At 42.7% G+C, this 21,803-nt stretch overlaps 2 protein-coding genes across 13 annotated transcripts in view; one reads left to right on the top strand and one right to left on the bottom strand.

Annotated features, from left to right (window-relative positions):
• The first annotated feature begins 2,648 nt into the window (after positions 1–2,648).
• polr2j (RNA polymerase II subunit J) lies at positions 2,649–21,123 on the top strand. The gene is made up of 4 exons (XM_063031369.1): positions 2,649–2,808; positions 16,807–16,896; positions 18,082–18,256; positions 19,160–21,123. The coding sequence occupies exons 1-4, from the start codon at positions 2,756–2,758 to the stop codon at positions 19,193–19,195; spliced, it is 354 nt and encodes a 117-aa protein (XP_062887439.1). The 5' UTR covers positions 2,649–2,755; the 3' UTR covers positions 19,196–21,123.
• A 136-nt stretch (positions 21,124–21,259) lies between these two features.
• LOC134336825 (general transcription factor II-I-like) overlaps positions 21,260–21,803 on the bottom strand; it is a 145,797-nt gene continuing 145,253 nt past the window's right edge. For all 12 annotated transcript variants that reach the window (XM_063031361.1, XM_063031363.1, XM_063031357.1 and 9 more), the window contains one exon: positions 21,260–21,551. In XM_063031361.1, coding sequence (XP_062887431.1) covers positions 21,490–21,551 — 62 coding nt within the window. In that variant the 3' untranslated portion in view covers positions 21,260–21,489. The remainder of the gene's footprint in view (positions 21,552–21,803) is intronic.

Genomic DNA, 21,803 nt, shown 5'->3' with positions numbered 1-21,803 from the left:
GTTTCCATCTTACGTAGAAGCCTTTTTGACCATGAGGCCGATTCTGACTGCCAAGATCCCATTTACACTGATCCTAGTTTTTATTCTCCCCACACTCTCTTCAACTTCCCCGAGATTCTACCTCTATCTTCACACTAGGGGCAACTCACATTGGACAACTGGACTTACTAGTCTGCATAGTTTGGGGACATGGAAGGAAGCCGTGTCATGAATAGGGTAGGGGATGGTAAAGAGGAATCAAGGGAGGCTTCAATAAACTGCTGGAGATACTTAGCAGGTCAGGCAGCATCTGTAGAGGGAGGTAGATAGCTGTCATTTCATGTAGAAACCCCGGATGTGAATAAGCCAGGGTAAGTGTTGAAGGAGTGAGGTAGTCAATTTTAGTAAACAGAACAGGAAAGCCGTGCACTTTTCAAATTGAATTGAATTGACTTCATTACTTACATCCTTCATATACATGAGGAGTAAAAATCTTTATGTTATGTCTCCATCTAAATTGCAACAATTGGACAACAACGTTTTGCCATGAGAGCCAATGTGCAGGTGCAGCAAATGGGAGAAGGAACTCAAGGGGTCAGGCATCACCTGTGGAGGGAAATGGGCATTTCTGGTCAGGGACCCTCATCTGGACTGAAAGATAGAGGTGAGTTGCCTGGTATAAATAGGGGGAGGAGCAGGAGCTGTGAGTGATGGGTGGATCCAGGGGAGATGAGGGTGATAGGCAGATGGGGGAGGGAAGGGCGGGAGCTGTGCCAGAAGCTTGAATGTGAAAGGCAGACACGACAAAGGGCTGAAGATGATGGAAACTGACAGGAGAACGTATTAATATTTCATTTTCAAGTCATTTATTGTTGTTTAACTATTTACATGTACACCGCCAAAGGAGACAACATTTCTCTGGACCAGGTTGTAAAGCACAGTGGTACACGTAACACACAATAACGGCGGAGAGTAAGAATTAAATCTACAAATCAATTACGCATAGATAAACAAAGTAAAGAGCATAAATTAAATATTGTTGGGTACAATACAAATTATTAAGTGACACTTCAAATGCGATGCAGTCGGGAGTTCAGAAGCCTAATGGCCTGAGGGAAGAAGCTGCTTCCCATCCTGACCGTTCTTGTCCTTGTGCATTGGAGTCTCCTGCCTGATGGTAGAAATTCAAAAAGGATGCTGGATGGTTGGGTGGGATCCTTGATAGTACTAAGGGCCCTGCGTATGCAGCGCTCCTGATGAATGTCCCCGATGGATGGTTAGGAGGCCCCTGTGATCCTCTCGGCTGTTCTCACGGTCCTTTGTAGGGACCTCTGGGCTGACACTCTACTGCTCCCATTCCAGATGAAGATGCAACCTGTCAGGACGCTCTGAATGGTGCTCCTGCAAAATTCAGTTAAGGTAGGGTGGGGGGGGTAACCTTGTGGATTGTGGGGGGGAGACTTCAGTCTCCTTAGGAAGTGCTGCTGTACTTTCTTGTCCAGGGAGGTGATATGAAGGGACCAGGTGAGGTCATCAAGGTCACCCATGATGTGAACTCCCAGGAACTTGGTGCACTTAACTTTCTCAATGTAGGTGCAGAGGGGGATGGTTCATCTGCACTTTCCTGAAGCCCACAATAATCCCCTTGGTCTTCTCCACATTCATGTCTAAGTTATTGTTCTCACACTAGTCCACCGGCCACTCCACTTCCTCTATGCACTCCAGCTCATCACCGTCATTGATGAGGCCAACCACTGCTGTGTCATCTGCAAACTTGACGATACGTTTGAGCTGAATCCTGCGACACGGGCATGTCTCAAGAGTGTGAACAGCAGCGGGCTAAGTCATCAGCCCTGGAGAGCGCCAATGCTCAGCAGAATGGGACTAGAGACCTTGCGGCCACACGGACTGACTGGGACCTTTCTGTTAAGAAGTCCAGGATCCATTTTCAGAGGGCGGAATTGAGACCCAGTGAGAACAGTTTCCCACCAGTTTCTGGGGTATGATGGTGTTAAACACTGAACTGAAGTCTATAAACAGCAGTCTGGCATATAAGACCTTTTCTTCCAGGTGGGACAGGACAGAGTGGAGGGCAGAGGCTGTTGCATCATCAGTGGATCAATTTGAGCCATAAGTGTACTGGAAAAGGTCCAATGTAGCCGGGAGAAAGGCGTTAACGTGCTCCATGACCAGCTGTTCAAAGTATTCCATAATGGTTGATGTTAATGCCACCAAATTATAGTCATTTAGGCAGGTTACCGTTGCCTTCTTTGACACTGGAATGATAGTCACAGCACAGCTATGGAAGAAATAAACAGAGCTAGTGAAGGGTCATGAACCTGAAAGGTTAACTCTTTCTCCTTGCACAAGGGCTGCCTGTCTTGCAGAACATTGCCCGCGTTTTCATTCCAGATTTCCAGCATTTGGAGGTTTTCCTCTTCCTGGAGGTGGCGCTTGTTGTCAGCGGTGACCAGGCAAGTGGTGCGCTCCCTGTACTCACCACGTGGCGGCGCACTCCCCGCACTGTCCACATGGAAGCACGCTCCCCATACTCCCGGCACGGCGGCGCGCTCCCCATACTCCCGGCACGGCGGCGCGCTCCCCGTACTCCCGGCACGGCGGCGCGTTCCCCGTACTCCCCGCACGGCGGCGCGCTCCCCGAGCTGTTGTGGTTCTCGGAGTGATCAGGCGGCGGCGCCGTGGCTCACTCGCGGGGCATTTCCCCGACCGGCGGTGCCTCTTGTCTCCGCCGCCGCATCTTCAACTACTCGGAGCCATGAACGCGCCGCCGGCGTTCGAGAGTTTTCTGCTGTTTGAGGGAGAAAAAAAGTGAGTGAACGCCGGGAGGAGGGGGGAGAGTCTGATCTCTCACCGTTCGCCGGACACCCCCCCGATCCGCCTTCCCCCCCCTCACCCTTCGTCGGACACCCCCCTGATCCTCCTTCGCCCCTCACACCCTTCGCCGGGACCCGATCCTCCTTCCCCCCCTCACCCTTCGCCGGACACCCCCCTGATCCTCCTTCGCCCCTCACACCCTTCGCCGGGACCCGATCCTCCTTCCCCCCCTCACACCCTTCGCCGGACACCCCCCTGATCCTCCTTCGCCCCTCACACCCTTCGCCGGTACCCGATCCTCCTTTCCCCCTCACACCCTTCGCCAGGACACCCACCATCCCCCAACCCCCCCCACCTGATCCTCCTTCCCCCCCCCACACCCTTCGCCAGGACACCCACCATCCTCCAAACCCCCCCCCACCTGATCCTCCTTCCCCTCCCCCACACCCTTCGCCAGGACACCCACCATCCTCCAAACCCCACCCCACCTGATCCTCCTTCCCCCCCCAACACCCTTCGCCAGGACACCCACCATCCCCCAACCCCCCCCACCTGATCCTCCTTCCCCCCCCAACACCCTTCGCCAGGACACCCACCATCCCCCAACCCCCCCCACCTGATCCTCCTTCCCCCCCCCCACATCCTTCGCCAGGACACCCACCATCCTGCAACCGCCCCCCCCACCTGATCCTCCTTCCCCCCCTCACACCCTTCGCCGGACACCCCCCCCCGATCCTCCTTTCCCACCCCAGCTGATCCTACTTCCCCACCTTACACCCTTCGCCAGACACCGCCCCCCCCCCGATCCTCCTTCGCCCCTCACACCCTTCGCCGGACATCCACCATCCTCCAACCCCCCCCCACCTGATCCTCCTTCCCCCCCCCGATCCTCCTTTCCCCCCTCACACCCTTCACCGGACACCCACCATCCTCCAACTCCCCCCCACCTGATCCTCCTTCCCCCCCATCCTCCTCCCCCCCCCACACCCTTCGCCGGACACCCCCCCAATCCTCCTCCTTCCCCCCCTCACACCCTTTGCCAGACACCCACCCGATCCTCCTTCCCCCCCTCACACCCTTCGCCGGACACCCACTATCCTCCAACCCCCCCCCCACCTGATCCTCCTTCTCCCCTCTCACACTCTTCGCCGGACACCCCCCCCAATCCTCCTTTTCCCCCCCCCACACCTTTCACCAGACACCCCCCCCAATCCTCCTTCCCCCCCACTCCACTCCAGACCAGGGGCCCTGTGGGTCAATGGGAGGTTGGTGGCAATGGACAGACAGGAGGTGCTTTATGTCATCCTTGTACTGGGGTGTCAGCCTAAAGTTTATTTAATTAATTTGTAAGCGTTATTTCTCAATGAAGTACTTCTGTTTTTGCACTGCTTATTGAGTATGTGTGTGTGTGTATATAGTGTTTTTTTCTCTGTTTTGTGTTGCATCGTACTGGTGCCGCAAAGAAAAATGTCACAACATTTGCCTGTGTTATTAAACCTGATTGTGATTCTGATGTCGAAATAGGGAGAGTTCTGGCATTAGATCCTGGTGGGTTCTGCACACCCACTACCCCACATCCCCACATCCACATATTCACACTCACTCACACACACATTCACGCTCACTCACACACATTCACACACACACACACACACACACACACACACACACACACACACTCACACACATTTCAGGCAGGAACCCTTCATCAGCTCTGAAAAGGACAGGGGCAGAAGCCAGAGTAAGAAAGTGGCTTTTGGGGAGGAGTACAGTCTGAAAGGTGATGGGTTGAACCAGGTGAGAGGGTAGGGGGAATGACGTAAGAAGCTGGGAGGGGAAAGGTGGAAGAGCTAAATAACTGAAGAAGGAAGAATTAATAGGAGAGAACAATAGACCAAGGAATAAAGGGAAGGAAGAGGGAAACCAGAGGCAGATGACAGGCAGGTGAGCAGAAGAAGTGAAGGATAACAGAATGAAGAATGGAAAAGAGAGAATGAGGGAGGGGGGGACTTAGCAGAAGTTAGAGAAATTGATGTTCATGCCATTAGGTTGGAGGCCACCCTGACAAAATATGGCATGTTGCTTCTCCATCGTGGTTTGGCGTCATCGTGGCAGTAAAGGAGGCCGAGGACAGAGATGTCAGAATGGGAATAAGAAGTCATGAAGTGGATAACCGCCAGGAGATGCTGTCTCTTGCGGCAGACAGAGCAAAGGTGCTCAAGAAATGTTGGATCTCGCCGATGTGGACTGGATACAGTAGACAACTCCAAACAAACTTGCAGGTCAAGTGTTGCCTCATCTGGAATGACTGTTTGGCGCTCTGAAAGGTGGAGAGGTAGGGACAGGTGTAGCATCTATAGGGATATGGTGCCAGGAGGGAGCTCGGTCGGCAGGGACGAGTGAACAAAGGTGTCTCATAGAGAGTGACCCCTGGGGAAAGTGGAGGAAGCGGGTTAAGGAATGATATGCCTATTGGCAGGATCCCATTAGAGGTGGGGGAGGTTGCGGAGAATAATGTGCTGGATATGGAGGCTAGTAGGGTGACTTATTCACTTTGCATCCCAAAATTCATATCCCCTGATTAGTTAATGTTCAAATGCTTAAGATTATTCAAGGTGAAGATCCATCAGCTCTCTAAAGTAGATAATTTAGAAGGTTTATCACTTTGAGTAGCTTCGTAAATGACTGACCCCAGGCAGTTGCTTTATCTTCGCCAATCTACCTGTTGCTGATGTGTCTGTCCACCTCAGTGTTGGGATGAAGCAAGCTCTTATCTTCTCGTTGTGTGGGATGGATGTACCTTTGTGTACAGTGAGATAGATTTCGATGAGATCTGACAACTCAAAACAGGCATTCGTAAGGAGCTGTGGATCACCAATGACAGAACTGTACACCACCATAATCCCATAATCCGTAACCTTTTGGCTCAGCATATCCCTCACCCCACCATTACAGGAAAGTAGTGTTAATGTGTTCAGTGAGGGCATACAGAGAGTAGATGGATTTCCAATATGTGCTGAAGCTCTGGTGTTTATACAGTGAATAGCACCTGGTATTCCATTAAATCAAGTGGTAATCTAACGATGCTGTAACACTGGTTGGTTGTACAGGGCTAAGTGATTCGACATCCAACTGACCAGATCATTGCTGGCAGTCTTACTACACCTAGCTGTGATTGATTGTGGACAACTATCATGTATTGGAGGAACATCCACGCCCAATATCTGAATGATAAAGACGGGAACATTCCCAAACATTGTTCATTCAGCTTCCTCTTGAGATCCCCACCATCTTAGAAACTAATCTTCAGCCAATTCAATGCACTCCATGTGATATGAAGAAACATAGAAACATAGAAAATAGGTGCAGGAGTAGGCCATTCGGCCCTTCGAGCCTGCCCCGCCATTTATTATGATCATGGCTGATCATCCAACTCAGAACCCCGCCCCAGCCTTCCCTCCATACCCCCTGACCCCCGTAGCCACAAGGGCCATATCTAACTCCCTCTTAAATATAGCCAATGAACTGGCCTCAACAGTTTCCTGTGGCAGAGAATTCCACAGATTCACCACTCTCTGTGTGAAGAAGTTTTTCCTAATCTCGGTCCTAAAAGGCTTCCCCTCTATCCTCAAACTGTGACCCCTCGTTCTGGACTTCCCCAACATCGGGAACAATCTTCCTGCATCTAGCCTGTCCAATCTCTTTAGGATCTTATACGTTTCAATCAGATCCCCCCTCAATCTTCTAAATTCCAACGAGTACAAGCCCAATTCATCCAGTCTTTCTTCATATGAAAGTCCCGCCATCCCAGGAATCAATCTGGTGAACCTTCTTTGTACTCCCTCTATGGCAAAGATGTCTTTCCTCAGATTAGGGGACCAAAACTGCACACAATACTCCAGGTGTGGTCTCACCAAGGCCTTGTACAACTGCAGTAGTACGTCCCTGCTCCTGTACTCGAATCCTCTCGCTATAAATGCCAGCATACCATTCGCCTTTTTCACCGCCTGCTGTACCTGCATGCCCACTTTCAATGACTGGTGTATAATGACACCCAGGTCTCGTTGCACCTCCCCTTTTCCTAATCGGCCACCATTCAGATAATAATCTGTTTTCCTATTTTTGCCACCAAAGTGGATAACTTCACATTTATCCACATTAAATTGCATCTGCCATGAATTTGCCCACTCACCCAACCTATCCAAGTCACCCTGCATCCTCTTAGCATCCTCCTCACTCCTAACACTGCCACCCAGCTTCGTGTCATCCGCAAACTTGGAGATGCTGCATTTAATTCCCTCATCCAAGTCATTAATATATATTGTAAACAACTGGGGTCCCAGCACTGAGCCTTGCGGTACCCCACTAGTCACCGCCTGCCATTCTGAAAAGGTCCCGTTTATTCCCACTCTTTGCTTCCTGTCTGCTAACCAATTCTCCACCCACACCAATACCTTACCCCCAATACCGTGTGCTTTAAGTTTGCACACTAATCTCCTTTGTGGGACCTTGTCAAAAGCCTTTTGAAGCAGGACTAGAGATAACAAAGGCTCTGGATAAGAGAGATAAGATCCAGAACTAACCATGTCTTTAACTAAACTCCTCAATTAGAGTTACAACAATGCTATTTTAACCATGTGGCAAATCAGGAGAAAGCAGGACAAATCCAGTTCTATCAAATGATGGATTTAATAAGTAGCGTATTCCCCAATAATCTAGTTAATAATACCCAGTGTGAGCATTGGATAAGACCTCATTACATCCTTGTTCCAAACATGGACAGACAAAGGATGAGGTGAGAGTGACTGCCATTTACACGTAGATAACACTTGAATGAGTTTCAAAGAGTCCTAGTAAAATGGAGCAACGAAACACATAATTTTATGATGTTTAAAATATCACTATCTCAACGAGGATACCAAAGTTTTTTTTCTAGATATACTAATGGGGTATAAGGAAATGATGGATGAACTTCAGAAGTACTATGTATCGGTTTTCACTGTGGAAGACACCAGCAGTATGCCAGAAATTTGAATGTTAGGAGGCAGAAATGAGCGCTGAAGAGATTGTGGGGGCATTAGTAATGATCTTTCAAGGACCAGTAGATTCTGGAATGGTTCCTGAGGACTGAAAAATAGCAAAAGTCACTCCATTCTTTAAGAAGGCAGCGAGGCAAAAGACAGGAAATGATAGGCCATTTAGCCTGGCTTCAGTGACTGGTAAAAGTTAGAATCCATTATTAAGGATGAGGTTTTGTGTACTTGGGGGGCATACAATAAAATATCCCAAGTCAGCATAGTTTCCTTAAAGGGAAATATTGTCTGACAGTTCTGGAACTGAGGGGAAATAAACCAAACCACAATTGAATGGGGAGCAGACTCGAAGGGCGGAATAACCTAATTTTGCCCCTATGTCTGTGGTCTTATCAGAGGAACATGCACCAATAGTTTGAGATAAAGATGGTGGTAGTTGTTGGAAGTTAGTTACCCCAGCACCAATAGTCCATTCCTATGAGTAGTCCATGCCTGCTCTTTGCAAGACCTGGAAAATGTTCTGATGAGCTGCTAAGTGGTTAAATAATTTTGCCAATGACCCTCTTCTACAAAAGCATCTACCTGCCCTTGAAATACCTTGAATGATATGGTCATAGCCAAGTCTTGCCCACAGAAGGCAACAAATGGTTATAGATGGGTCATATTATGCATGGAGGTCGGTGACCAGTGGTGTGCCACAGGGATCTGTTCTGGGACCCCTTCTCTTTGTGATTTTTATAAGTAACCTGGATGAGGAAGTGAAGGGATGGGTTAGTAAATTTGCTGATGACACAAAGGTTGGGGGTGTTGTGGATAGTATGGAGGGCTATCAGAGGTTACAGCAGGACATCGATAGGATGCAAAACTGGGCTGAGAAGTGGCAGATGGAGTTCAGCCCAGATAAGTGTGAGCTGGTTCATTTTGGCAGGTCAAGTATGATGGCAGAATATAGTATTAATGTTAAGCCTCTTGGCAGTGGCAGTGTGGAGGATCAGAGGGATCTTGGAGCCTGAGTCCATAGGACCCTCAAAGTTGCTGCACAGGTTGACTGTGTGCTTAAGAAGGAATACGGTGGGGAACTTCTGGTTATGGTGCGGTGCTGAGCAGACATGTGTCAGAGCTCCTCCTAAAAGTTTTGAAATTATGCAACCAAACAACCTTGAATTACCTGAACAGCTCCAGTTTGTCTGACTGGAAACTGAGTGATAGCCTGAATGCCACTGAAACCAACAAAGCAGACGCAAAAGTCTTCAAAATTAGACCCCACGTGTAACCATGCGGTGCAAGCTAACGACAATGCTGGTGAAGAAGAGGCAACAGATGCTAGCACGGCAGCAGGCCCAAACCAAATCCTAAACGCTATTCAGACAATGAAAGATGACTTTGTGTGGAGATTTGACGGGCTACTAAACGCAATACAAGGAGTACAAGCTGATCTGAAAGGTGTCACAGTGCGCATTACAGAAGCCGAAGATAGAATTAGCACTAATCAAGATGATATTGCCTCTCTGCATAATCAGAATACAACAATGAAAGCAGCAATGGAGGTGTTAGTGTTTAAAGTGGACAACTTGGAAAACCGTAGCCGCCGTTCTGACCTTCGCCTGGTGGGACTTCCGGAGAGGGCGGAAGGGGCTGATCTGGTCTATTTTTTGGAAAAATGGATCCCTGAGGTGCTTAGTGCTGAAAACTTCCCTGGGCCCTGCTGACTGAGAGAGCGCACAGAATTAGCAGGGCTAACGAAGTTGAAGCACAGTCGGCTAAGCGACCCAGGGTAGTGATAATGAAGTTCTTAAAACTATGCAGACAAGACCCGGGTTATGAAGGCTGCCAGGCTGAAAGAACCTGTACTTTTCGACAATCAGAGAATCATGTTTTTCCCTGATGTCTCTGCCCAACTCCTCAGGCGAAGGAAAATTTTTGATTCAGTGAAGAAAGAGTTAACCTCTCTCTCCATCCCGGATCTACAGTATGGGATAATTCACCCTGCTAAACTGCTGCTGACCTACAAAAGAAAACGCCACACCTTTGACAGTGCACCGGCAGCGGAGAAATTTGTGCAGGAGCGGAAGACTACAACTTGGAGGCTGCGGGCAAGTGAGACAGTACAGTGCTTGAATAGGTACTTTCATAGTGCCTTAGGGACATAAATGAACGCTAACGAACGTTATCCACTACATTGTTTATGCTAACGAATTTGTATCGGTTCTCATTATCTTCAGTGGCACTATAACTACGACCAGGTTAAGTTTGATAAAGACTCTTGGTATAATTTGGTTGTAATATTCTCTACTACTGACAACGTTGGGGCTCTGTTCTGGCTGTTGGCCATGCTGTTCGTCACCATGACGATGGCGCGGGAGGACTAGTTAAGCTCCATAATTAGGCCCTCTTCCAGGGCCGTCAGGAGGTGTTCATCGTGGGGTGGGTGGGTGTATTTCAGGTTGTAATCTCAGCAGTCATTCTAAATTAATTCAGCTCAACATGATTGAAATTATAACTAACAGCCTATGCCCTGCGAACTTCAGTTTACCTCTTGGAATGTAAGAGGATTAAATAAACTTGTCAAGTTAAAGCAAGTCATGAGTAGGATAAGACGGTTAAAAGCCAAAATAGTTTTTCTGCAGGAGACCCATTTAACCCCTGAGGATATAGTTGGAGTAAGGAGGAGATGGCCGGGACAGGTTTTTTTCAGCCTCCTTCAGCTCACACTCGGGGTGGGGGGGAAGTAATTACCCTTATTCATGAGTCAGTGCCCTTCCACCTTGTTAATGTTACTAAAGACCAATCTGGCAGATACCTTATTATTCAATGCGAAATTTTCTCAATCAGGTTTAATTTGGTCAATGTGTATGAGACAAATGATGACAATCCAGCTTTTTTCAGACATCTTTTTATATCATTAGCTGTTCTGCCGGGCCATCGTATTGTAGGTGCTGATTTTAATTGTGCACTTCAACCTGAGCTGGACAGATCTAATGGGGGAGATACCTCTCACCACCAGACAAGAAAAGAGTTATTGCAATGCGCTAAAGACTTTAGTTTAGTTGATGTGTGGAGAAGGAAGTACCCGGATAAACTAACGTTTTCCTGCTATTCTAGCACTTGCCAGACCTCTTCCAGAATTGGTTATTACTTAGCTGCTTTAATATCCACAATTATAAGCTGCTGGTATGATATAATAATTTCAAATCACGCCCCAGTTTTATTTATTTTGAACCTGCCTAATGCTTTATATTACTCCCCAAGATGGCAGCTTCAAACGATTTGGCTTAGGGATCCAGAATTTATGAAGTTTATTGGAGAACAGATAAACTACTATTTTGGAAATAATACCGACCAGACATCTGCTGCTATAAGGTGGGAAGCCTTTAAAGCCTTTCTAAGAGGTCAGATGATTAGCTTTAGCAGCTTTAAACATAAATCTTTTAGATTGGAAATAGAACAGCTTGAAAAAAGAATAAAAGAGACTGAATCTGAAATATTTCAAAATCCCCCTCAACAGCTACTTGCAGAACTTAACAAACTGAGGGCTAAGTATAATGTATTGTCCATTAATAAGGCAACAAAAAGTTTGATGAGACTGAAGCAATCCTATTTTGAGCAGGGTGAAAAGGCCAGTAAACTCTTGGCCTGGCGCATCAAATAGATACAAACAGAAAAGGTAATAAACTCCATACAATCAGATGAGGGGGGTGAAAACTGCTGACCCAAACAGTATCTTTTTGAGATTTTACCAAAATCTGTATAACTCAAAATATTCAGATTCAGCTCCACAAATACAAAAGGAATTTCTTGACTTGTTAGAATTTACAGCCCTGGATGAAACGTCCTTGACTTCGCTGGAGTCTAACTTAGAGGCTAAAGAATTGTCTGAAGCTATAACTAACATGAAGGGAGGGAAAACTGGGCCCGATGGAATTCCAATTGAAATATATAAAACCTTTAAGACTAAATTAGTACCACCTCTGCTTGATATGTACGTATCAGGAGTCATTTGACACTGGATCCCTTCCTCCCTCTCTTAATATGGCGATAATTACACTACTGTTAAAACCTGGAAAACCACCGTCCCTATGTGGATCTTATATGCCAATCTCACTTCTAAACAATGATCTCAAAATTCTTTGTAAGGTATTAGCTAGGATGCTGGAGCCACTCTTGCCAAAAATGGTCCACCCTGACCAGAATGGATTTGTTAAGGGAAGGCAGGGCTTCCACAACATTCGAAGAGTGCTTAATATACTTTATGAAAAATCTGGAAGCTCTGATAGTGCTATTCTGTCATTGGATGCCGAGAAAGCCTTTGACAGAGTGGAATAGCAAAATCTATTTAAAGTTTTAGAAAGATTTCGTATTGGGGGAAAATTTCTAAGGTGGATACAGCTTCTTTATTCTAACCCACAGACTGAAAGTTTAACTAATGGGCTTTTTTCGGTACCTTTTAAACTTCAACGGGGAACAGGACAAGGCTGTCCCCTATCTCCCCTCCTGTTTATCCTGGCCATTGAGCCATTTGCTATGGCAATTTGAAAACAGGCTAACATAGCAGGAATAACTATAGGAGATATAGAACATCGCATTGCCCTGTACACGGATGATGTAATTCTGTTTTGCCCCAACTTGAAACAAACATTACCTGCCTTAATTGACCTGATAAGTACTTTTGGTACTTTTGCAGGCTATAAAATAAACAACAACAAATCTGCAATATTATTCATGGATAAAGATGAGAGACTCAATCCCCCACTTCAAACTCTTGTTTATGGTGTCAGAACAGGGTTTTCCTTATTTGGGTGTTAAAATTACTCCTACTATTGATAAAATTATCGCAACTAATTGTAACCTTCTCACAGTCTCAGTTATTCAGCTTATAAGCAGATGGATGAAATTGCCCATATCTTTGATTGGATGCATAAACATTCTAAAAATGTCAATTTTACCGAAGTTCCTGTACCTTTTCCAGTCTATTCCACTTTCTCCTCCATCATCTTTCTTTTACGTATTTATGAAAGAAAATTTTTTCTAATTGTATCTGGAATAATAGACGTCCAAGACTCAGGCTTTCTCTGTTATATCTGCCGTATGAGAGAGGTGGCTGACAGCTACCAAATCTTATATGGTATTTCTGGGCAGCCCAAATTATTATTTATTTTGTAATTTATTTTTTATTGAATTTCATCATCAAACAAACATTTCCATAAGATGTATTTCAGATACTCTACATATATATCACATAATCATGTCACAAATCTCCGCATAATATTTATCTGCAGTACACACTTATAGAAAGGAGAGGAAAGAAAGGACAATCGAAAGAAGAAAGCTATGTACAGAGTAGGAAGTGTTTTTTTTACAACATATTCATTGAATTGTGAGAATAAAATCAGGCCTATGAGGTGTTATGTAGTTAAACCATTTTTTCCAGTACGAATAAAATTGTTCCAACTTATGATAAACAGATGCTGTTATCTTCTCCATTTTGTAAATGTCTATTGTAATTTCCATCCATACATTGAAAGTTGGGCTCTTCTGTGATAACCATTTCCTGGTAAGGATCTTTTTAACCAGCCACCAGCAGTACATTCATTAAATATTTATCTCTTTTCAACCATTCTTGAGGTATAATCCCAAAATATATGGTCTTACTCTGTAAGGGTATTTCACATTTAAAGATGTCTTGTAGGGCATTATGTATCCCACTCCAGAAGTCTTTGATAATGGGGCATTCCCAGAAAATATGATAATGGTTTGCATTTTGATTTCCACAATTTTTCCAGCAAACAGGGGAGATACTATCATAATGGGATTTCTGAGAGGGCGTAATAAAATATCTTATCAAGTTTTTGGGCAGCCCAAATTAGAGCAGGAATGTTTTACTTTGTTAAGGATTACTCTCCTACTTGGGTCTCAATGGAATGCCAGTTGATCAATATCCCTCTAGAACTATATACGTATTCAGCAGATAAGAAAAAAACTGGTCAAACAAACTAAAAACCCTTTCTTAAAAAATACAATAATGGTTTGGCATGATGCTCTTGCTTATTTGGGAGAGATATCACAGTTATCCCAGTTTACTCCTATCTTTGGTAATGATATCTTCCTGCCCGGCAGAGCAGACCCTGGTTTTAAAACTTGGTCGACCCGAGGCATAGCTAAGGTGTCTGATCTTTATAATGGCAATACATTATTGTCATTTGAAGAACTCAAGGCCACATATGGAATTCCAACAAAACACTTCTTTAAATACCTTCAGTTCCAAAGTTTTATTATGTCCAGGCAAGGTTACAGTTTGAAGCTCCCTCCTTTATCTACCCTAGAAGACATCACTCTGAAATTATCTGAAGCTAAGGGACATGTGTCTGTATTATTCAATTTGTTTGCAAAGAGTAATCAAACAACAAACTACAAGCATGGAGAACTGACTTGCATGAGAATCTGTCAGAAAAAGAGTGGTCAGAAGCTTGATCCTTAGTTCAAACCCAATCAGTGAACACTCATTCTAAATTACTACAATACAAATGGATAACCAGACAGTATATTACTCCAGTTAGGTTGCATCACTTTAACCCCAATGTTCCAGACACATGCATTAAATGTAATCACCAAAAGGGGTCTCTGTTCCATTGTATGTGGGAGTGCCCCCAGATACTCTGCTTCTGGAAGAAGGTGCTGCATTTGATTAGTCAGATTGTTGGAAAAAAGGTGCTCCTTGATCCTAAATTACGTATTCTGAATATTTATCCAAAGGACTTTGTAACCTCCAAAAATGTAAGGTCTCTGCTTAATATTTGTTTTTTGGAAGTCAAACGCTGCATAAGAAACTAACAACCAGTGGACTCTCACAATGGCTGAAAGGAATGACTTCTTGCTCTAGAAAAGATAAGCTACATCACAAAAAACAAAATTGGCAAATTTCGGGAAATTTGGGACTTTTTCTACAAGTTTCTGGAGAACAATATTCAGGATGATGAAAGTAACAAACTGAATTAACTGTTTTTTTAATGGCGGGGTGATTGCTTTTTTTAGTGCGTTTTTTTTTTCTTTTGATTTCTTATGTATTTTTTTTCTTTTCTTTAACTTAGTTGTACTTTGAAACCTATGGATGATCTAATGTGTTTTCTGTTCATTCTGTAAAAGCAATAAAGAGATGTTTATTTTTTTTAAAAAGGCATAAGATGTATTGGCCTTCGTCAACCATGGGATTGAGTTTAGGAGCCGCGAGGTAATGTTACAGCTATATAGGACCCTGGTCAGACCCCACTTGAAGTACCGTGCTCAGTTCTGGTCACCTCACTACAGGAAAGATGTGGAAACCATAGAAAGGGTGCGGAGGAGATTTACAAAGATGTTGCCTGGATTGGGAAGCATGCCTTATGAGAATAGCGAGTGAACTCAGCCTTTTCTCCTTGGAGTGACGGCAGATGAGAGGTGACCTGATAGAGGTGGATAAGATGATGAGAGGCTTTTTCCCAGGGCTGAAATAGCTAACATGAGAGGGCAGAGTTTTAAGGTGCTTGGCAGTAGGCACAGAGAGGACATGGGTATGTTTTTTACACAGAGTGGTGAGTGCATGCAGTGGGCTGCCAGTGATGGTGATGGAGGCGGATACAATAGGGTCTTTTAAGAGACTCATGAATAGGTACATGGAGCTTAGAAAAATAGAGGGCTATGGGTAACCCTGGGTAATTTCTAAAATAAGTACGTGTTCGGCACAGCATTGTGGGCCGAAGAGCCTGTATTCTGCTGTAGGTTTTCTATGTTCTATGTTTCTATATTCGAAGTCATCCACCATCAACATCCTGAAGGGTCATAATTCCCAGTATTATCCTTATAGCCTTTCTTGAACAAAGGAATAACATTTGCCACCCTCCATTCATCTGGTATTACTCCCTAGGCCAGTGAGGATGGAAACAACACCAGCAAAGGCGCAGCCACCTTCCCATGCATGTGAGAAAACCCAAATATCCCAAAATTGGACCTAGAAATTAATAATTTTAAGTAATTTTTTTAACATAGTCAAAGAGAATAAATGCCCTTTTGGGGGTTTATTAATGAATATGTTGGTTAAAGTAAGTTGCATGTTGCTCTGATGAGAGGTGTATACACTCCTCACACCAATTACATATGTGCACTACTTAATTGTAAAGAATTCTGGTCTCCTACGAGCATTCAGCTTGGTCTTGGTGTTAATTAGTGCACATTATAGTGTACCCAAGAGTACAAGCGTGAAAGTTCCTCATCTCTTATAAGACAGAGCAAGTTGGTAGTAGACAAGGCTTGGTTTGATTTATAAATTGCTTTATTCCACAGTAGGCAAAACATACAGAACATTGAGTGTGAAACACACTCTGTACAGTCAGTAACACTTCTGTTTGCATACTATAACAAAAATAAAAGAACAGGAGCATTCAAGACCATTTCAGTTGGGCTTCACAATATATGTGCTCTCTCTGACCAAGGCAGAGGCTGTCCTAGTGCCTGACTGATTCTTTGGTGTCTTTGTACTGATCAAATTTGTCAACACACTAATGTTGGATGTCTTGTGAATGACCAGTCCATATATTGCTAATGAATAGGCCATTGAGATCTATGCAAAGGCAACTTCACTTAAATCACACCTTGCCTGCCTATGGATGGCCAATCCAGTAGGAGGCTAATTAGGGAAAGTGCTACTTTCCGGGAAATTTAGAATGCAACATGTCACAATCCTGTCCAAGTCATTTTCATGGAAAATGGCCACAAATTTGCACACTGCAGCAATATTGGTTGAATTGCTGATACCCAAAAAGTATGTTTGCACACTTTGCAGGTAATTTACCACCTGGGTAATTGCAGTCCTCTCACTGCTGCATCCTTATTGCCAAGTTGCTGTTGATCAAATCAATACTATGTTTTCTGTGCAGGTACTTCCTGACTGAATAATTAAAGTATTTTGTATTATTACTATTTTCTTTAGAATAACAATAACAAAAGACACGAAAGTACCAAATGCATGCCTATTCACCATTAACAAGGAGGACCATACCCTGGGTAATACCATCCGATCGTAAGTATACAACTAAGTCAGTAAATCTATTTTTAATATGTAATGTTAAAGTTCTGAAGGTAATCTTTCAGAATTTTCCAGCCACCTCATCCAACAAGGGGAGTGATTAATGCCCATGGTTCCACAGGGTGATTTTCCAAATATTATACATTTATTGTTACATCTTGACTACATTACTTAGAAATCATAGTCAACTTTTGTCAGGGCTGGGGTTTCTGTATATTGTCTTGTGAGAACTTCAAGTAGCCCTTATTAAACTCAAACAAGTAATTATGCACCTGCTGATTTATGGCTATTATGGTATTGATGGCTGAAGGTAGATTGAAGCATGCCAGGGATTTGGGCTCAGTATATTTTCCTCCATCGTCACAACATCCAGAAAGATACCTTGATGTTTCATTGAATCCCACTTCAATAAAGAGCTGCCTGATCCACCAGCTCCCAGTTGCTGGGCTGCCTTGGTCAGCTGTTTCTATCTACTCAGATCACACAATCTATTTTGTACTGTAAGAGGCTATAGCCTAAGAAACTGTAGAAGGCAACTGAATGCACTATTGCAAGATGGTTCTAAATTAATAGCGAATAAGTCTGTGATTTGAACAGTTTATTCACCAGTAATTGGTTCACTGGTAATAGCTAATGAATGTACTTACAGAGTTTATATTCACTTGTAGATCTATTATACCAAAACAAAGATTATACTCTGATAATCAAGGATTTGTTTTCTTACAATGCACAAATTAATTATGGTTGTAATAGCTGACACTCACCTGTGACGTTTTAAAGATTGTTGTTTCTTGACCTGCATCCCTGACCCCTCACACACAAAACCTCTTGTGGGAACAGGAGGGCCTCCCTTCTGAGCTGAACATTAGTAGGCAGGTCTCGAATTTGAGAAGTTATTTGCAACCTTACGTATGTACCATTGATGGTAAATGGAATTAGTGCAGGTGGGTACTGGTGACCACCATAGCTACCTTGCTATGATCTTGCACCTTATTGTCTATCTGCTTTGCACTTCCTCTGTAGCAGACACACTTTATTTTGCATTGATACTGTTTTCCCAAGTACTGTCTCAACGCACTGTGTAATGAATTGATTTCCATGAACAATATGAAAGATGAGCTCTTCCAGTTTGGGTTAAAATTACCTTTGATTATAGTATGTTTTGTTTTTGCTTTGCAGACAGTTATTGAAAGATCCTCAGGTGTTATTTGCGGGTTACAAAGTACCACATCCTTTAGAACATAAAATTGTTATCCGTGTGCAAACTACTCCAGACTACAGTCCACAAGAGGCATTTACAAATGCCATCACTGATCTGATCAGTGAGTTATCCCTCCTGGAGGAGCGGTTCCGGGTAAGTTTCAATCTGGCTGTTGAGACATTGCTGAAATAACCTATTGATTACAATGGGCATTAAAATAAGAGGCTTCAGATATGTTTCAGTAAATTATAAAACCTATATTAAGATTTAATATTTAGATATTAAATATGTCTAGCATTACTAGATCAAGTCAGTCTCATGTGGGATAGCAGACGGCAACACTAAGATATTGAAATGCAGAATGTTTTAAGGTTCTCAAGGCAATTGTGCTCAGTATCCCATAAGTTCAAGTACCTGAACTATGAATGTCATGTATGTTCTTTAACCTTATAATTCCCCATGGTCTTGATCACTAATTACTTGTATCCCTTGACCTACTTATGCATTCTCGTAAATGTAAAACAAATACAGCATTGGATCCTGACCATGCTTTTATAGTGGTGGTGTTATTTCAACCCTCTTGAAATGAAAGCCGCTAAGAATATTTCTGGTGCCCAAGTAGTTGCAGGTTAATTTTAAAATGTACTCAGACTCTTAGCTCCTCCATAATACATGATCCCTACTCAAATCAATACACCTTTCCATGAGTATTCTTGTTCCTCTTTGAAATAAATTTGCTGTGCTTAATGTCATTAAATCTTAAGCTAAAGGCCTCAATGTTAATCCCTAGAAAGATTAACCCATGTCTAAGAGCTTTTACAATTATTTATTCAAACTTATTTCACTGTTTTCTAAATGTAGTTCCATATTCATACACTCAATTAAGACTTTCATTTTCAGCTAAATATCCTTAGAAGCTTTCTTGTTTCTAGCTTGTTTCTCCTCCTGCCTTCTTCCAAGCTCACTTGCCTGCAGGATACACCTCAGATGTTCCATTGTAATTGTTGCCTTTGGTTGATCAAAATGGCTATTTAAATAAACTTCCTTCTATTCCAGGTTGCCATTAAAGACAAACAAGAAGGAATTGAGTAAGACTTTGACGTCAGAATGTGACCTAACTGCATTTCACTTTTTAAGATAATATTGTGTGACCAACTTGACAAAATAAAATGTAAAGTTTTTTTTATAAAATACCTGGAAGCTGTTTTGAATGTGATTACTGGGGTCTTTTACTCACTCGGGTATTGCAAAATATATGCAATGCAGAGTACGCCAGGAGTGTGGTGTTTTAATTGTAAAGTGTCCGTTTTATCCATAATCAAATACTTTGTATAATCAGTATTGGACATCTTTCTCCATAGGATTTTTCAGATTTTATAGCAGAACCTGGCTGATGTAGAATGTACTTATACTCAACTGCACTAGCTTATTTACATCCAAGGGCAGACTTCAGTAAATTTAACACTCAATCGTTTTGCTCATTGGGATAATCATTTATACCTGAGCTAAGAGAATTTAACTAAATTTGTCAACTGTAATATCAGTATCTATTGATTAGTTATATCTGTATCTGCTCTCAATGATTTGAAGAGAACAATTTAAAGAAAATACTATGCTTTAACTCGGGAGCAACTGTGCAAGAAAGCATTTAGTCCTAATAATTTTAGGATTGGCATGCAAAATGAATTTTAAATCCTAATAAGGCAGGCTGCTTTATCTCCAGGGAAAAGGATTCCATTCCAACTCAAGGTGGTCTCTGTTTTAAGAAAGCAAGTTGAATAGAAAGAATCAATGGGGCATTTATGGACATGGATAATAAAGGAAGGGGGAATAGAACTGATGGGAATTCCTTACAGAACTGGCGTAGGCTCTATGGCATGAATGGACTCAATAGGAAAAATTTAATGTACTTTAAAAACTAAGCAATATGTAATATCAAGGATTGTTCTCTCACATGGGCATACTTTGATGTATTGTACATTAGTAGAAAACCAAATTATTTCAAACTAGTCAAATATTTTTAACCAAATTAAATTTTATACTGAATAGTAGTTTAACAATGCAAATTCTCTGATGGATTACAACTTCTTCAAATTAGCAACTAAACTAACAGCAGCTCCTTTTTGCAACTGATAATGCAAATACTAAATTATTCAATAGCAAACTACAAACTGCTGGCATTAGTGGAGCCAAAGGGATTATGCTTTGAGTTGAAACCCAGCATTAAAACTGAGTGTAAGGGATAATATCCACTATAAGGAGGTACTGGAGAAGGATGAGGCACAATTTTTACTTGATTCCAGCTTGTGGTCTCATATCCAAATGTTTAATGTGTATTTTGTACCTTGAGAAAGGGATGTGTCATACAGCTGCCGTACTAATTTACACTTTACAAAATTGTAGGTTTTAGCACAAGTGTATTTTTTCTCACTTCAAGTTGTAATGAAACAAACTGATTTTCTTCCCCCAAATAGTGCATTTTCCTCTGCAAATAGATACAATAGATGTCCTTTCAGTTTCTCCCATTTTTGTTCCATTCTAATATGATTTTAATGTTCTTTTTCCTACCTATGACTAAGCAAAACTAATGGAAGCTTGAAAAAGAGTAATTCTTTTGACAAGGTACTTTATTATGATCATGCTGCTTCCTGCTTCGCAAGTGAGATACTAGTAAGTCTACTGTTTGGGGCTTCATATTTAACCATCCATCCTTTCTTTTGCATTTTATGGACTCCTGTTTTCCACCAGTCATCTTTTCTCACACCTAATATTGTCTTTGAATCATACAACCCTTCAATTTTCCTCGACTGATTTAAGTAATTGGAAAAATTATTTCCTTTCCCTGACTGAGTATAACAGAAACTCTAGACATCGGTAAAATCTTAATGGCTCTTCCTTACTACCATAGGGTTACATGGGACACAGAATCCTGGAAATTAAAAAAAAATATTCAAACTATCCATAATTTGGATTTAAGTTTTCATTGTTTGTTGGTATGATATACGACTTTTGGGTAAGGGGTTGGTGGGAGGCACAATTTCAACAACATTAGTTACAATAATCATAAGTGCTGCCTCGAACATGAGACAGCTCACAAACCAATTATTGCCAAATACAAACATTCAACACAAATGCTGCCACCAGTACAAACAGAAGTATTTTTTCTTCACTTTAATAATAAAGTATTCTGGTTGACAAGTCAGATGTACAGAACACTCCCTCAATCAATGCAGACAAGATTTAGTGAATTTCACAGAAGCAATTATCTTGCGCTGATAAAAAAGAAAAAAAATCTTTCCAATGGTACAAAAAGGTCTGGATATAAGCAAACATTTTTCCTATGTTGTACAATTATAATACAATGATGCCCCTAAGCTTTCTGAAGCTCACACCTTCACATTGGATGATTCTGGAGGCTGAGATTTCTCACGCAGATTGACATCGTGTTCTGCAAGTTTGAGGGAAAAAGATATTAATGGTATGCACAAGGCAAATTTCTACGTCAATAAGGCTGATATCAATGTTAATGCATAACTTTAGAAAAAATAAAAATTTCTAAGAACTTAAACATTTCAAATCATAGTTGGAGACTTCAGCCAGGCTTGTTTGAAGAAAACCCTGTCCAATTACTATCAGCATATAACCAGTAGCACCAGAGGTCCCAACATACTAGACCAATGTTACACTAAGATTAGGAATG

The sequence above is a fragment of the Mobula hypostoma genome, chromosome 23 (genome assembly GCF_963921235.1).
Source record: "Mobula hypostoma chromosome 23, sMobHyp1.1, whole genome shotgun sequence".
NCBI classification, from domain to species: domain Eukaryota; kingdom Metazoa; phylum Chordata; class Chondrichthyes; order Myliobatiformes; family Myliobatidae; genus Mobula; species Mobula hypostoma.
Note: the sequence above shows the minus strand (reverse complement) of the source record. Positions and strands in the feature narration are given on the sequence as shown.

Coding starts and splice junctions, on each gene's coding strand:
- polr2j (XM_063031369.1), top strand. CDS start 2,756: ATGAACGCGCCGCCGGCGTTCGAGAGTTTTCTGCTGTTTGAGGGAGAA. Junction 2,809..16,806: donor CTGTTTGAGGGAGAAAAAAA/GTGAGTGAACGC, acceptor TATTTTCTTTAG/AATAACAATAACAAAAGACA. Junction 16,897..18,081: donor CTGGGTAATACCATCCGATC/GTAAGTATACAA, acceptor TTTGCTTTGCAG/ACAGTTATTGAAAGATCCTC.